The sequence below is a fragment of the Centruroides vittatus genome, unplaced genomic scaffold (assembly GCF_030686945.1).
Source record: "Centruroides vittatus isolate TY-2023 unplaced genomic scaffold, ASM3068694v2 contig_620, whole genome shotgun sequence".
Lineage (NCBI taxonomy): Eukaryota > Metazoa > Arthropoda > Arachnida > Scorpiones > Buthidae > Centruroides > Centruroides vittatus.
In genome coordinates this window covers 2,219,084-2,236,658 of record NW_027122381.1, presented here as the reverse complement: position 1 = coordinate 2,236,658, position 17,575 = coordinate 2,219,084, and the positions used below count along the sequence as shown (strand labels likewise).

Here is a 17,575-nt window from a genome sequence, read left to right as displayed (position 1 = left end):
AGTTTATTTTTCGGCATTTCGTTATTCGCCAACCAGTTATTACGAGGCAAAGTTTTAACTTTCGAACGACATTAATAAATTAATAGTAATTTATTTATCACGAGTCGAGCAAATTTGTTAGTTTATAAAACTCCGGGAATTTTGTGCGTAATGCTCGGTAATCGCGCCGAGGTCGTCCAGTTGTTATATAAAACATCGTCGCGCTTTATTTTCTTGGCAATTAAGTGATTTTTCATTTATTAAATAACGAAAAGCTGTGGCCGCCGGTGAAGGAGTTGCGTGTAATTTCCGGGTATGGTACGGCCGGCGAAACCATTTCCGAAATTTCCCGTATCGGACTAAGTGGCGGCTTAACCGCCAATCCGGACTCCCGAATAAAAAATCGAAGCGAATACGAATAAAGAGCGAATAATATTAACCTAGTGTTTCAATTATCCCGTGTTAAAGACGACGGTTTGTCCCGCATTTTCGGATTGGCCCAGTGGCCCGACCGTCGGAGACTCCGGGTTTATCTAGGTTAACTTTGCACGCCGGCAGTTAAATTTTTACCGTAAAAGGAAAATGTAGTCGTGTAGTGCGATTTATCTTAAATGTCCGTCTTGCACGACGCCGGAAATGCTCCCGGGCGTTATAAACGTAATAAATGGCCCTTTTCCGTATTACGGAATCCATATTCCGTCGTTTATTATACCCACTTTTGTTCAATTTGCCCAATTATTACGTCTAATCGATCTTCACCGGGAGGAATGGGTACAGATACGAAAAAAAGATGCAAAAATGGCATTTTCTCGGATGTCGGATGTCCTTATAAAATTCCTATCTCGGTTTAATTAATTTTATAACCGGGATCGTTACGTGACCAAAATTAATTTTGTGGACCGTTAAACGAGGAGTTATTGTTATCTGTAGATTACCGGTTGAAGTTTCCAGTTGGAAGTACGAGATAGCGCCTGGAGTTACGCCATTTTCTTTTATTAGCCTAAATCAAAATTGAACGAATAGAAATTCTTATTTAAGAACGATAAATACGCCATTCCGTCCCGTTTTCGAATTTATAAATGACGAATATACGCTGTCGATGCCTTTATTTATGTTTTGAACAGAGTTTTGTTTTCATTATTGTAGAATAGCGTTTCGTGTGTAGAGTTAAATAAACGGTAACGAAAGACGAGGATTGTAACCGATGTACGAAGCGAGAATTTCACCTTTTCACATCTGTCACGCGGATCCGAATTCGTTTTTGGGCAGAGGATAGGCGCGTTACAACGTTACATAAAGGGGGATGCGAAAATGCGAAGAAACTTCAAGTTTTTTTCTCTTTGGCAAGCGAATTGTGAAAATCTGGAGAACCTCTTTAACGTCCCTAAATGCACTCGTCGAGTTTAAAACAGAAAAAAGTCACGTCCGAAGGTAAGGCGGAGGAGAAAGGAGAGGTCGTTTGCCGGGTTTGTTATGTGGATATGGTTAAACGGGAGAGAAAATAAGTCTTAATACGAGCGAGTGGAGGGGAATGACGTTGTTCTGGATTAAGAAGAAGCTTCTCCTTCCGTCTCGAAGGCGGGGGAAGGGAGAAAAGACGAGTTTCGGCCGACGGTGGCCTCCAACTCCGAACGGGGAGACAATCCATTTATCACCCCTTCCTACTCGCGCAGAACTCGTTTCGCCTTGGAAATTATCGTCCTCCAAATGGTAAAAAAATAAAAGATTTCGTTCGATGCGCTTCCAGTTCAAGTTCGAGACGAATGTGGGTCGCGAATCTGGCATTATTTCCTCCACATTTTCCAGTCCGGAAATCACCGGGCGAGACGAAGAGTTCTGTTTGTTTCGTCTTGTTTTTAAATTACATACCGAAATTGTTAAATTGAAATATTATATCTTAAATAAATTAAGTTTTCTTTTCCAATTTATGCTCTTTCGAAGTTCAAACTTCTCTTTGAAATATAAATTTTTGTGTTTTTCGACGGCGGAAAGACATTTTGGATTTAAATTTCCAGTTTTAAATTTTAAAATTGGGTTGGGAAGTAGAAAAATCTGTACTTTAAACACTCGAAAAGCACTTTTACGCGCGGCGCCGAGTTATAAAAAGGTCGAGAGACTGATGCAAATCGCGAAATTTTATTAAAGACGGGCGAGTATATTGAATACAATGAGAAAGACTGTACATAAGAGACCGGCAGTTTTGGCCCGGAGATAGAGTTGACTATTTACAAAAAGACAGGCGGGCGTGATCCCGATTCTCTCATCCTTTGTTGGGGAATCCTTTGCCTCCTCCGTACTTGTATCCGTCGTACCATCCCTTCATCCATCCGTCCCACCAACCTCCGTGCGTACCGGAAGTGGGTCCGGAATGCGTGGATCTACCCGATTCCTGGGGGTTGAGCTCGGCCACCGTCGAGTGCCGACCCGAGTGCGATTCTTCGCCGGAAGCGGCGGCGGACGAGTAGGGAGTCCGGATCTGTCCGGGTTGAGCGTAGGCCACCTGAGAATTTCCCTCTTGTTCGTAATTACTTCCGCTTCGTTCTCCCCCCTCGGAGTAGGTGAGTCGAGACGGGGAGTAGGAGTTACCGTATCCGCTACTTCCTTCGCTCTGAGAATAGGGCGAGACCGCCGCCCCCTGGGTGTTTTCGGCAGCGTAACCCCCTCCTTTTCCGCCCTGTCGAGAATAGGAAGCGGGCCCGGGCACCACGGCGTATTTGCTCAGGTGAGAGTAGTCGGAGTTGGAGGACAGAGCGGAAGTGGGAAATTTACTTCCGGGTTGTTGATATTCGGAGGAGGAAGCGGAAGAGCCTTCGTACTTGGCGGGCGGAGAGTACTCGGAAGCGGAACTTCCGGAAGATCCGTACTTGGTGTCGGGTTGTCCGTAATCGGAGACGGCCGCGGTTCCGGCCGAGTATTTACCGGAAGGGGGCGAGTACTCCGTCCCGGGGGAGGCGTATCCGGCCACCTGTCCGAAGGGGGAGACGGCGGCGGAGGCGTACTTGCCGTTCTGCGCGTAGTCGTTGCCGGCGGTGGCCGAAGATCCGGGTTCTCCCCAGACGAACCTGACGTGGGCCGAGTTCCCGCCTTGGCCGTAACGAGAAGAGTAACCGGAAGTGCCTTCTGCGGGCACGTAGGCGTAGTTCTGTCCCGAGCTTCCGGCGGAGTATCCGGCGTGCAAGTTGGTCTGCCAGTTCTGCGCCGATTCGGGCATGGTGAAGATCTCCCTGGTCTGTTGGCCCACCGCATACACCCGGGTGGCTCGGACGCACGTGGCCACGAAGAGGGCGAGAGTCCAGGTCGGCAGTAGTAGTTTAGTCTGAAACGGGAAAGACGTGAGTGGGGAGTAACGTTACGACGGGTTAAGTAAAGGTGCGTTAATCCGGAGGACGCCGTAAATAACGTTGTATCCGACTTACCATTGTGGGTACGCGAGGTAACATCGGCGTCGGACGAGAGTGATGTAATGGGTCGAGACTGCGGAGCCGTCTTTTATATACGACGGATTCGTGACGAATGTCAACAAACTTGGCAGCTCGGGATTTTTTACCCGCCACGACTGGCGGCTCTCGTTTCACCTATTTTCCCGCACTCCGAGCGCGGGAGTTGTTTCACCCGGCATTGGCCTACTTTAGTCGGGCGGGACGAATAAACCCTCTTCCTGTTGGCTTCTTTGTTTTTTTTCTGGCAAAGAGGAACGACGCACCGTGCGATATCCGAGGCGACTTTCCTTCATTTATTATAATCTTGTCACTTCGTCCTCCTTTTCCTCCCTCTTCCTTAATTATTTACCTCTTTTTCCAGCATCCTTTCCTCTCGATATTCCGTAAACAAAACGCCAAATATAATAACGTCGCTCCCGAGAATTTATTAACCCATTTATTCTTCCGCGGTCCGAAAATTTCTCTCTCGTTCTACAAATTTTCTTCTTTTTTCGCCCCCTTTTTAATCGGGACGTGCCTACCCGTGTCCTAGGTAAAAACCCCAAATTTTACCAAAAGACCGTAATAAAATTTGCTAGTTTTCCCCGCGAGACGTCGCCGGTTGTCTCGGATGTTCCTTTCCTCCCTCTTCGACGTTATCCCTTTGTTCTCGCTTCTCTCGACGTTCGTTAACGTTGGAAAACGTCACTCTTTGTTATTTACCGATGTGGCGGATATTTTCCTCGATGTAGGCCATCTCCTCATCTCGTCCTATTTCCGATTGCGTGGCGAATCATTTATTGAAATGGGTATATGCGTCGTTAACCGCGATAAGACACCAGATTTTTCGTTTATCATACGAATTTTATACCAAACAAACAGACGATTTCCTGTCGAGTAAACGACGTAAACATCCCCTTTCCCTCCGTAAATACCGTATAGTTTTTATCGAGGGATGCGGAGGATCCGGATGCGAATTTAAACTTAACGCTCTCGTTAATTGAAAAATTAATTTAAGCATTAAATTTCTTACTAAATTTTGCCACCTTTTTTCGATTTTATCATCTTAAACCACGTTTTTCGCCCTCGGAAATTTTATCGTCTATCGTTACGTTTGGGATTTGAACGACCCTTTCTGTTCGGGTATTTTTCTTACGTCATCAAAAGTAATCCCGAGAATTAATTTACGATTTAAAGAAATTTGATCCGTTTGCCTCCGTTTTCCTCAATTTCCCCATTAATCACGACTCGTGAGAGTTTGTATCGGTTGTCTTTTACCAGGATTTGATTTATTTCGTATACATACGTAGAACGTGCCATTTCATGGCTTAATCCCGTTATATATTACGTAAAAAATGATAGATAAGAAGAAAAAAGTCTTATCGCGCAGGGAATAGAGTAATTGTTTCGATTTTCCGAAAAACATTTGTAAATTTCCTCCTGTTAATTGTTTCGTCGATGCGTAAAAACGTCAATTGAGACAAAAGAAACGGATGAAAAACATAAAGATGATCTTCTTTTTTCGTCTTTACCGGCAGATCATTTTTTCTGGGCTTTAATGTAATTTAAATTTATAATTTTACAAATGTAATGGGGAAGAATCACGCGTGCAAGATCGAACGGGGTAACTCGGCGAAACCGATGGGTTAATGCGCGCGACCTACAAATTTTACGAGGAATGTAACAAAAGAAACGAAGAAAATTGCGAGTGAAGAGCTGAAAACAATGAAAATTCGAAATTTGGATTTATTTTTCCACTCGGCAAGAAGAAAAAAATAAAAGAGAAGAGACGAAGGAAACATTTCTAGATCATCAAACAATAAATGTATTTTATTTGCAATTTTATGACCTAAATCGGCTTTAAGACGTCGGAGAAAAATATATTCGAATAGGAAAAGTTTCGATTAGTTTTTCTCCTGGCACAATCGTTCGAAATCGTGCAGAAAAGACTCGTTATTTAAAAACACAATGAACCTTCCACCTTAAAAATTCGACTGGATCGACGACAGAACACGCACTGGTTTTATTCTTCTGTACGTAATTATAATACGGGGAAGAAACAATACAGCAAAAATAAAGTAAAAAAGTCGACGTGACGGAATTGAACCCGTTTCACTAAACTTCCACTATTCGTTTTATTTTTCCTTCCAGCAGAAAAAAGAAACGAAACACGCCGGCACAAAAAACAAAAAAACAAAGGTGTGCACAAGTTTCTAATCTACGACGCATTTCCGTACTTAAAAGCGAAGAAAAGAGAATCTATTAATAACGACGTCGACGTTATTGAACTTGAACCGAAAATCGCCGGTCTATATTTAAAACGGAGAAAAAAGTAATTGCTGGAAAGCCGTCGACGGACGACGTCGAATATTCACCAAGGGCAATCGCTGACAAGTCGCTAACTACTCTTGGTTTTTGTGTCGGAGAGTCGGGGGATAACGACTCCCGGTTAAAAACTGCCGATCGTATCCGTCGTACCAAGTGAAATTAACGACTAACCTACATTCTGTTAGTTCATAGACGAGAAAAAACCCGTGTAAAACATAATTCTGGTCTTAGAATGCGTTAAGAATACGCGCCTTATCGCCGGGTTGCGACGAAGAGATTGATAAAGGTCAATTTAAACCAGCCACGTAAAATTAATCACCCAGCTAAATGGCCACTTTGATAAAATAGTATTAAATGACCTAATTTTAAAAACTTTTAAATGTTTTTATAAAGATTATCGTAGTTTTATTCGCCCGCTTTTCCTCCTTTATGACCTGATTCAATAAAATTTCCAAAATTTTCGACTCGACGTTTCCCGTTTATAACGTGGTAAGGAGATGGAGAAGATAGAAAAATCTCGTTAATACTTCGTATCGACGAAATCGTTGTTTTCGAATATTTCGGTATTCGAATCGTCCCGTTTTAATGGCGGAATTTCAATTTTCAACTCCATTAATTATAGTTAAGTGTAAACGAACGTCTTATCGGTTACAAAATACTCGAATTTCTTGCTTTTTCACCAGAATTCTCTGGCGTGTGGCTCACTTTTACGGGACGGATACATTTTAACCGAACGTAGATGTTATCGGAAGAAAGAAGAGAAACTCCAGGGGTAGAGTTTTCGCGAAAGGTGTTTTAGTCGCGCTTCGTTACTTCGTCGCCAACGTCGAACGAAAGTTTCCTCAAAAAATAATAAAAAAGCCCAATGAAGGCATGCACCAGTTATCTGTTACATGATTAAATTAATCGCGCTTCCTCCCGACTATTTTCCCGTCAAACGGCGAAATTATTATTCTCTTTTCTTTTCTAACGCAAATTCTTCTGTACTTTTTTCCTAAAAACTGAAGAAAACAATAAGAAAAAATATTGCAATTTTACCGAATATTTCGTCGAGAAACTAAAATTCAAATTTAAAAACAAAATGCCGATCGAACCGGTTTTAGGCCGGCATTTTAAAATTTTAGTTCCTTTCTACCTTTAATTTTCTTCCATGTTTACGGCAGAAATCGTTTAATTTTAGTTACTTTCGTTGTAGGGACGGCCCTAATTTAATCGCCGCACGAAGGGACTGCCAGTTTTTGTCGCTCTATCGATATCGGATGATCGAAGCGACGTGTTAAATAACTTTAAATAGGTTAAAAGTTCGTAACGAACGGAATTAAGAGAAAAAATAAGCCGATCGATTGTTATTTGGATGGAAGGAACCCCGAAGTCAGACAATAAAACGTTTGTCACTTCGAGACCCGTCCGGGGGTCGACGGTTGTTTGGCGCAAAAAACCCGGTGGGGTAAAATAATTGTAAAGAAAATATGCTAATCTGGCGCGTCGATCGAATCTGTAATTAGAACGAGTTTAATTTGTCATAAATAAAGAGAAGAGTCGGAGGGGAGGGAGTAAATTCGGTCGTATTTGGAACGGGCGAAGCGACGAGAAGCTGGGAAGAAACGGAGTAGGAGAAAAGGGAGGAGAGAAATAAATGTAAAAGTGGGATTTTCGAAGGGACGGAAAACACGAGAGACGAAACGGGATGTAAATCGGAATGTCCTCTTTTTAGCCCGAATGATTCGACGCACATTAGCCTGGTTATCCAATGCCAAAATAATGGTTCGTCATTAACCCATTTCTTTCTGTATAGTCGCATTTGCCGAGTGTCTTACCGCTCGACTCTCCTCCCTCCCGCAAAAGGTCGCACCGAACAATACTTTTTTCCTATTGTTTATCGCTATTAATACGAGATTCGTTCGATTTTATTTTCTGACGGTAAACGTCTTTTCGCCGACGATAAAATATAAATTCGTAGTTGGAAAGTAAGAGCGAGAAATTCGTCAAATCGAGAATTACCGATCGGTCCCTCCGTCCTTAATTACGCCGATTAACCCTCCGGTTAATTCTATTTTGATTCGTTCTTTGCTTTTATTATTTTACGTTTATTTATTTTTTGAGGAAGAAGCGAGGAATTAATCGTTTTTTGTACGCCCCGAGGAAATATTTAACACATTTTTTACGTGGCAGGCGACAACCGGTCTTTATCCATTGTAATCGCGATTCGTCTATTTTGTTTTCGTCGGGATTAAAACAGTAGTCTGCGTTTCTCTGACAATATAAAATATGTTCGATTTCTAAATAATTACCGAAACTCGTTCGCGTATCGTCGGGAATTGCGGCAATCTTTCGATTACCAAATGTATTTTATTGCGACGTGTGGCCATTTAGGCCCTTTTAATATTAATAATTCCACGAAATACGAAAGGTCGTTTCGATTTTTTTGGTTGTCGGTCGTCGGTGTTGGCTGGTTATTCGCGTCCTCCCTGTTGCTTACGTCACTTCCATCGTTCGCGTTACTCTAAGTTAGGAGAGTCCGACTCGGGCCGCGGTATTACGGCTAAAAGACTCTGGTTTAAACTTAAAACAGATCTTTGCCGTCGAATTCGACCCAAGGACGCTACGCTAGGCCTAAATACATTACGCGGATCTCCATTTCCCACCGTTATAGCATTTAGCGAAAAGATTTCACCGAAGGAAATCTGCACTTCGGAAATAAGATCTCGGCGATTAATTCTGGCAAATCGATTGGCAGATTTCGCCGTCGACCGTTGAAAGTTCACGAATTGGCGAAAGACACGCAATACAGAAAGAAAACTTTTGGCGAAATACCAGACATTAGGCGGAACGGAGGCGACGGATTTGGCAAATATAGAAAACTCTTGGATTCTTTCGTTTACTGCCGGGGAAAGGCTACGAAAAACGCTTCGAGGCTGGCCTCCGTCGTAACTTGTTACCGACCGGATCATTAACTCACTTCGGGAAAATAATCGGTTTTGTCAACTGATTTCCGGCGTATTCTTTGTACCGCGCATGCCAGATCTGTTATTACGGTATATACTTTATTTAGAATACGTATTGTATATTTTTATACGATGCAGTGTTAAAATGTTTATCGAAGGAAACCTGCCAGGTCAGAGGAAATAAAATAAGGGAAGAAAAATCACAAATACTCTTATTGAAACCGCGATAATACTTTTTCTAAAATTTCCTTTAATTTGCGAAAACCGTCGCTTCTTCTTTGCGTAACGTCGGCTATTTCGCAAAAAATTTCGTTGTTTTCCGTCGTTGGAGAATGAATTTTCGGCCATCGACGGGTGAAATTTTTGTCAGAATTGATTACCCGGCTCTTATTTCTGAAATGCAAATTTCCTGGCCCGAAATCTTTTCGCTAAATGCCGCTTACGTTTTAATTTGTTGCTATGGAAGTATACGTACTGTACATTTATTGAGATTCGATTTCCAGATTTCTCTGGGGCATCGAGAGAAGATAAGAGATCGTAAATTTTCTCTCGATCGACTAATGACACCGCGCGTTATATTTTTTATACGATAGCATCTAAAGAGTATATTGTCCTAGATGATTGAAGTGTGGGAAATCCGAGAAATCCGTTTAAACGGACGAATAATAGGTCAAAGAACAGGAGTTTTCTGTCGAGAGACGTCGTGGTAATTGCGATTCTTCGCAATTTATAAGATTATTATTTTTCTTCTTTTAACCACGTCACTCGTGATTCTCGAGTTACGGACCTCGATCCAATTCGATTCGAGTTAAGTGGATTGTCTGCGGATCGAGTGCTCGTCCCACTCCGAGGAAATCAAATTTACGAAAGGGTTGTCGTCATTCCGCCGAGTTTTTTCTCGTAATTTTACCATAATTTCGACTAGAAAATTAAGTTTAAATTATTTTAATGCGACGGTTATCGTTTAAAATATACTTTATGTAATGTAACTTTCTCACGCTCGGTGTGATCGGTCGGATAAGGGGAAAGAGAACGAGCGACTACTGCACTCGGGTGATAGAAATCGCCGAATTTGTCAAGGTCGCGAAACCTCCAACGTGTAATTAAGTGGGTTAACCGATTTCGATTATCGTTTCCGAAGCGTACGAATTACGTATAAATTATTTAACCTACAAAATCGAACGATTTGTTGGCGTGAGCGAGAATGAAATCTCTATCTATTAACGTTAATCGTCTTTCGTTTTCCTTATGACATATTAATATTTTGCGTTTCGATCTCGTATCTTTTAATGGCATTCAGTCGTTAACTTTGCAAACTGGATCCGAGAAGACGTTTATTTTACATTTATCCGGCGCATTTTCTTTTGAATCGCGTTACTACCGATCGACCCGCCGTTTTCCGCACCCGTTAAGAAGCTTGGCAAATTCAAAAAGTTGTTGGAAAAAATCTCATTTTTAATTCGTTTATCTAATTTCTAACGCATCGGAGAGGCAATTCGAAGTTACGATGGCGCAAAAACGGGGGAAGAACTTTAATAATTTGGCAAAGAAGATCCATTTTTTTTTCTAGGATGAGGAAATGCACCTGGCGAGTGGAGAGATCTCGTTTCCTTTTAATTTTTTCTCTGACAAAAGATGGATTCGATAGTGATTTAATTCGAAGACGATATTTCGCCTTCGTCGCGAAAATTTGGATTCCATACAATACGCTAAAATGAATTTCAATACGTCTTACGAAGTAACTACGCCAAACCCGAGTCTGGTTAGCCGAAGTAACTTTCCAAAAGATTATTTACGTATTTCTTCGTTGTATTTCTAATTATACGGAAACGACGAGTGAAACGGAATTGGCCGAGGACGATCTACGTCGCCAAATGCCATCGTCGAGCGTAAAAGGTTCGCTTACTTACATATACTTATAGAAACGGCCCGAAGTATTATTATCCGAAATTTTATGGGTCAAATGTGTATTATTTCGTCATATAGACCATAAATAACGACTTTATTAACTTATTTTACTTTAGTGTGAGTGGGACGACACTCGAAACAAAATAGAGTAGTCCTATTTTAACTTTCTTGGTTCCCAGCGATATTTTGGTAATATTTAGTACAATTATTCGAGATAAGTAACGAAAGCGCATTTTTTGTTTAATTTTGATGAAATTTTTAAATGTTTTCTTCGCTCCGAGTGACGATTTTTCCACGCGCTACTCCGCCACGCCAACACGCGCGGGGTCGACGAAAAAAGTCGCCATTGTTTCCGTTTCGGGTAAATTACGTGTCTAAAAATAGCCGTTCCGATAATATTTAAACGTAAATAAAACGTTTCGTCCGCGTTAAAAATAATTTTCAGATCCGAAATCCACGAAATACCCGACTCTTAATATCGAACGGGGTTACGTTCGAGAATAATCTTTAAATCTTCTCACGTAACGCTATTTGCATTAAACCGATACGTTTCCTATTAACACCATTTGGCCCCCTTCTCCTCGAGAAATATTATTAACGTTGCGTGGAAATTGGGTATAAAAAATGACAACATTTTAAGAATTTTCATTGAAAATTTGGATACTCTTTCGGTGTCAAATCGACATTTTCTTCTCGGAATCAATTGCGAATGTGGCAAAGTGTTTCTACAAACGTAAATGATAAGGTAACCGGTCGTTCCTCTACCCCGACAGAATTTAAATGTATTCATTTCGTGTATTGGAACAATAACTGGAGCTTAACTCGACGAGAAAGAATAAAGTGCGTGCTTGTAATAATTTTCCATAAGTATAATTATGAATATTTTTTATTTGGCAATTATTTTTCGTGAAAATATTCTTTTTGGAGTTAACGTTTTCGATTTAGTCCGATTTTCTTTTTCTTTTGTCTGACGAAGTAAGCAATCGGGGGTGACGACAAACGTTGTCCGACGAAAGAAAGAATTGCGTGATTCGAACGATAAAGAATCGTCATAAAGGCATCGATTTGACGATTTCGAAGTAATTTCGACGAATAAATTCAAAGTTTTCTTTCGTAACAAGGCGAGATTCCATTCCGTTTCCACTATATCCTCGTCTCGACTCCAACGACTGGCCCGTTGGCGTGACAAATTTCTTCGTATCTTAATTAAGTGATGTATAAAACGCTGGTGGGTGTTACGAGCTTTACGAGTTACAAATTACGAGCAAAAAGTTTCGTAACGAGTTACGAGCTACGAGTCGTAGACAGCTTCGAGTAAAGTTACTTACAATCGATAACGATAGAAGTTTTATAAGTCTCGTAGCGTGTAAATGTATGTAGTTTGTAATTTTTACGCAGCGGGGCCCGGAGACGTTTCTCGGGATAATCTGCCGGGCGACCAAGTTATTCGTTAAAAGGAGATGTCGACTATACTCGGAACCTCCTACTAAATACTCGTATCTTGTTCCTTATTACGAAATTTGTTACGTGTCGAATCCATAATGTTTGGAAATTTAAAACCCGTTCGTTTTGGCGTCAGCTCCCTTCTTTTACATTGGATGGATTATTTACATCCATTTTTAGCCCGCTAAAATTCTACGAATGTTTCCGAAAGACTCCCGGTCGATGTCGTTCGATGGTTTAACTTTACGAGGAAGTTCGACGCCGTTAGAGTTGGCACGTCAACTGCCGTGTTTCCGAATTCCATCCGTTGCACTTTGTGTTATGTTTGAAATCTTCGCGCTATTTATACTACTAATTTATTCGTTTCACTTTCCACCATTCGCCACTCTTCCTCTACTTCTAACTCGGAGCGGGATGACACCACACTCTCTCTTTTATTTATTTATTTATTATTTATTTCCCGATAATTACATTTTATCGGTTTGTGTCTATTTTCACACATTAAATATACAACTTCGTTTACTTTTTTGCTTAGGCCAACGAATTTAATTCGAATTTTCTACGGGGATTTGAAGATTTCGAGAATTGTATTCGTATAATTAGCTTCGTCTTTCCGGAAATACGTCAATTTTTCCACCCGGGCTAGTATTTACGCGTAGAACTTATACGTCACCGGGGTATAAGGCCTCCGACGTAACTAAATCGCGAGGTAATCGATGGATGTCGCGTCAAACCGGACGACATTCGTTATAATTAAAACGGGTATTCGTCTTCGGTGATATATAATCCCGGGTAAGGAAAACCCATAATAAATGTCGCGTGATGAACCTTAAAGTCACGAACTCTAAAAGCCGTAAAATTTCGTGTTCCTCGTTAATCCTTATCGTGGAATAACACTTTCGCGCTATTAATTTTTTCCATCTTAATTATTATATACAGGAAATTACAATATAGAAAAATCTTATAAATAATTTCATCGGCCGTCTTCCCGAAACGTATAAAAATTAATTTATTTATTTAACTTTAAACGAAATGATTTCCTCTCGTTTCATTCCAATAGATGGCAGCATACAAATTACAAAATATTTCAGAAAAATAGTCATTTTTATCGGCATTGTTGCCAGAATGTTCTAGAAAACACGAAATTTTCTACATTTCGTTTTCCCAAAATTTCCCTTCTAAGACAGACTCGGACTTCTCTTTGTAGAAATAACTCCTTTCTATTTCTAAAACTATGAGTTTTTTGTCGCTTCGTCCTCCTAATGGGGTGACGGGTGACGAAAGAGTACGATAGATCCCACTATTACGACCTAATTACAAACCGTCGTTAAGCGAGTCGTCGTATTTGACGTAATGCATCGAACGGGTCGAACTTTACCACCGCGACCAACGAGACACGCGGGAGTTAAGTAGGACGTTTAATACAGCCATAACGGATTTATAGCAGTGGTAAAAGAGGGAGTGTAACTGTAAACCCCGGCCTACTTTGATGGAAAATTAAAGAGGATATTGTAAAATTTTAAACTTTCTAGATGACGTTTGGCTGAAAATAAAAGATCGCTCTTATATATTGTTAAAATATTGTATTGGAAAATACCGCGAATCTGTACAGTTTAATTGCTAAAGATCTGGACGAGTGGTTAAATAAAGAAACAGTTACCCAAAAAAATGATAGGACGAAATATTTTCTACACGAACTTTTACGAATTTTTCCGAAGTATCTTCGGTTATTTCGTTTGGACTCTCCAGTTTGATGGATAAAAATTGAAGGATTTTTTGTTTTTTCGTGGAAAAACAATTTTTAATGTGGGAAGAGACGAATTTAAAAATTAAAAATTTTCATTTATTATTCAACACAACTTCAAAATATTTACATCAATAATATTACAATTTTCAAACGTGATATACATCGATGCATCTTAATTACTCGAACGGTTCGAAAACATTATTAAGGCTCTCTATACGAAATTTTATTAAAATTCGGCAGTGAAGTCTTTAAACTGATATAAAAATACTATTCTTTTAACAATTTTATGCATTTCTCTAATCTAGAAATTTAGTTCTTTTTAACGGTTAAATTTTTCGAAATTTTTGGCTCGAACCATTCTCTCCGGAGGAAAATTCGCAGAAGAAAACGAAAATACGAATTTTTTTAAAAGATAATATTGGTCGTAAAAAATGAACCGATACAAAAATATAAATAGAAGTTATAAAATCGATAAAAATATTTGAAACTTCAATTCGATACCCGTTGGATCCTCTGGGATTTTCGTTTTTAAAAGTTAATCTGGAAAAGATCCTTCGTTGGGAATTTCCGAGAGAAATCGTAAAAAATTCAGATCACGGCCTCCACGAAATCTCTGCTTTCGTCGCTTCCGTTGAAACTGAAGATGCAGTTTGTATAATTTAGTTCTTCTCCTCTTTTCGGACTCGGATACTGACGAAGCTTGATTTCTCTGTACGTCTCCTCTGCATCCCCACAAAAAAACAATGGTTTATGTATTACGAACTTCCGACGAGAGATGCAAAATTCTATTTTTTATACAAAAAATTTCAAATATATATATATATATATATGTATAATATATATATATATGTATATATATATATATATATATTTTTTTTTTTTTTTTACTTGCCTTTTTCTTCGTCTCTATAGCCGGAGCGAGAAGAATAAGAAAATACGGCTGATGATGATTCCTGAGTAAAATCCACGTAAAACTACGAAAAATGTGACAGAATTAAAATAAATTAATGTAGGAATTTTTTAAATTTCCAACTTACCGTGGTGTCTTGCAACATTCGATCGAATTTTTGAACTAAATCTTTAAAAGACGGTCTCTGATGCGGACTCTCCCTCCAACAAGATCTCATTATCCTGTATCTAAAAAATCAAATAACTTTTTTAAAAGATCTCTTGCCGTTACTTTATGGAAAATATAATATTTATCGTACCTCTTCGAGATCGAAACCTCGGTTTTTAGCACCAAATTCTAAAAACTAATATTAAAATTTCCAAGTTACCCCTTCAAAATATTGAATGAAATATCGGGAAAGAACGTGAAAACTATCCAGAAATTACCGATAAATTATTAACAAATAGCGATTTTCTGGGAAAAATGTAGTAAATTTTTTGCAGACAAACATGTTTGTTTATACATAACGCAGTGGTTCTCAAAGCGGGTGCCGCGGCACCTTGGGGTGCCGCAAGTACGCCACAAGGGTGCCGCGAAATTTTTAAATAATTAAATTAAAATTACTTAAAATAATGGAATTAAAGTATTAAATTAAATAAATAATTAAAACAATTATTAAAAATGAATATTGGTTTTTTTCTACTAATCTTGTTACGTCGCCACTCGTCTCGGTGACTCGGTAATTGGCGATACGTAAATACTAGAAAAAAAACGAACTAGTTACTAGTCGTCTGTTCTTCTGTTCCCGCAGCGAGTAGAAGCGCAATATAAATGCGTCGAATGCAGTAATTGTTTTTATTATTGTTATACGTTCGGACAATAACGAAAAAGCATCGTATAAAAATATTTTTCTTCTTTACAACAAGAAAAAATAAATTATTAACTTGTAATTAAATTTTATAATAAAATATTGAAGTTAATTGTGTCGTTCAATATCGTGAATAATTTTTTCATTAAAAAAAGAAAACGTGAAGATTCTAATGATCGAGAAGTGGTTACTGGTAGCAAAGCTAAGGAATCAATTAGCGCTAGTAAATCATCAAAAATTGAGAGCTCATTTTATCACCAGATACCTTTATACAGTAATAATAACTTTTGTTTTGAATGTTTTTGTGTTGTTTGGAAATAAACTTACTTACTTTAAAAAACTTTTATTTTTTCAGACTTTTCATCCTTCATATCTTTACTAACCGTAAAAAAGCAAAAAAATAAAAATAAAATAAAATAAAATAAAATAATAATAATTAATAATAATAATAATAGGGGTGCCGTGAATTTTGTTTAGTAATTTCAGTGTGCCACCAGACAAAAAAGTTTGAGAAACACTGACATAACGTATGACCAGAACACGCTCTTTTTGAAATTCTCTATTAAAAAATTTATAGGCCTATATTTTCTTACGCAATATCTACTTTTCGCTCAATGGAAAAATAATTGGAATATTCTAAAATACTTCGAGAGTAATTAGAGCAAATGAATGAAAATTAATGAATAATGATAATTACTTTTTGATATTTTAACACGGGTTAAATATTTAAAATATATATATATAAGGCTTGTAGACCTACCAGGGTGTTCGACCGCTTGTTTAGGCTATATATTTGTAAACTGTAACCGTTTATTTTCGAACATTCTATTCGAATGTTTATGAAGTGTTCGGTTTATTATTGAAAAATTGGCGGATTTGTCAATAATAATAGAATTAGTAGTTAAACCGCCCAACTCCCGCTCGCTTCGCTCGACCCCCTCGTTTACTTAACTCCCGCGGGGATAGCGTAACCCCATTCGCTTCGTTTCGCTCGTCCCAAGAACTTCTTCCCCTTATTCTCAATATAGACTGTTCGTAAAAATTTCCTGACGATTCGTTGATTCTCGATGCAGTCTTTTATATATACGTATACGTACTGTATATTAGCGTGACGGAAAAACTGTCGTGACGATTCTCGGCTAAATATTTTATATATATCAATTTAGATTACGGTAGTTACAGAGGAAGGAGGGTTGTGTACAGTATATAAAATGCTTAAAATTGTCGCAGTTCGTCGAACTCGGCAGTCTTTAGATCCTCGTAAGAACTGTCACTCGAAACTTTCGCGAGAATCTTCACACGTAACGTCAGACGTATTGGAGAAATACGATCCGTGCGACGACGACCGATTCGTGGATGGGTATTGTACGTAATACTTTTTCACAATCTAAATATATTTTTTACATCTATATTTAATAGAGTCGGGTGCAAATGACGCGACTTTTACATTTAATTTTGTAATTTCGTTATTTACTATTTTTACGAAAGTATAAATTCCATTATAAGATTTCGTACCGAGTTAATACGCGTAAATGAATGGCATTACTCACAATTCGTCGGAACAAGATTTGGGTTTCTCCATTCGATATCCGACTTTCAACAAATGGAAGAGACGTTCGGGAAGGATACCCGGATAAGGAGATGCTCCTAAATCGGAAATGAATTATTAACGGTTCTTCTAACGAAAATCCGCGTTAACTGTACTCCGCGTCGTACTTACCTAGAGTAACAATTTCCCAGAGCACCACACCGAATGCCCACCTACGAGAATGGAAGAAAATTTTAGTTTTCAAGGAGCGCGTTGGAAGCAAGAGTGTACCGAATGCGAAATGTAACCTACACGTCGCTCCTCGTAGTGTAAATGTGGTCTTCCAGAGACTCGATGGCCATCCACTTCACCGGAACTGGACCCTACGAGCGTTCGATAAAAGAAAAAGTTTATTTTTTGAAATCGCTAATTCACGAAGAATTTGAAAAATGTTAAAGTATAATGATGGAAAAATCGAAAAAAATATAAAGATAATTCTATTCGTGATTTAGAGTTACAAA

General features: G+C 39.0%; 2 protein-coding genes across 2 annotated transcripts in view; both read right to left on the bottom strand.

Moving 5' to 3' along the window:
* Window positions 1-2,096: 2,096 nt before the first annotated feature.
* On the bottom strand, window positions 2,097-3,438 carry LOC136979369 (sericin-2-like). Its single transcript, XM_067275311.1, has 2 exons — window positions 3,396-3,438; window positions 2,097-3,295 (listed from the first exon to the last, which is right to left on the bottom strand). Exons 1-2 carry the CDS (start codon window positions 3,417-3,419, stop codon window positions 2,240-2,242), a joined length of 1,080 nt encoding a protein of 359 aa, XP_067131412.1. The 5' UTR covers window positions 3,420-3,438; the 3' UTR covers window positions 2,097-2,239.
* Window positions 3,439-14,653: 11,215 nt separating this feature from the next.
* Window positions 14,654-17,575, bottom strand: part of LOC136979384 (proto-oncogene tyrosine-protein kinase receptor Ret-like) — a 37,461-nt gene continuing 34,539 nt past the window's right edge. The window contains exons 17-21 of the mRNA XM_067275326.1: window positions 17,367-17,437; window positions 17,247-17,287; window positions 17,077-17,173; window positions 14,807-14,906; window positions 14,654-14,743 (exon numbers count right to left, since the gene is read on the bottom strand). Coding sequence (XP_067131427.1) covers window positions 14,654-14,743; window positions 14,807-14,906; window positions 17,077-17,173; window positions 17,247-17,287; window positions 17,367-17,437 — 399 coding nt within the window. The remainder of the gene's footprint in view (window positions 14,744-14,806; window positions 14,907-17,076; window positions 17,174-17,246; window positions 17,288-17,366; window positions 17,438-17,575) is intronic.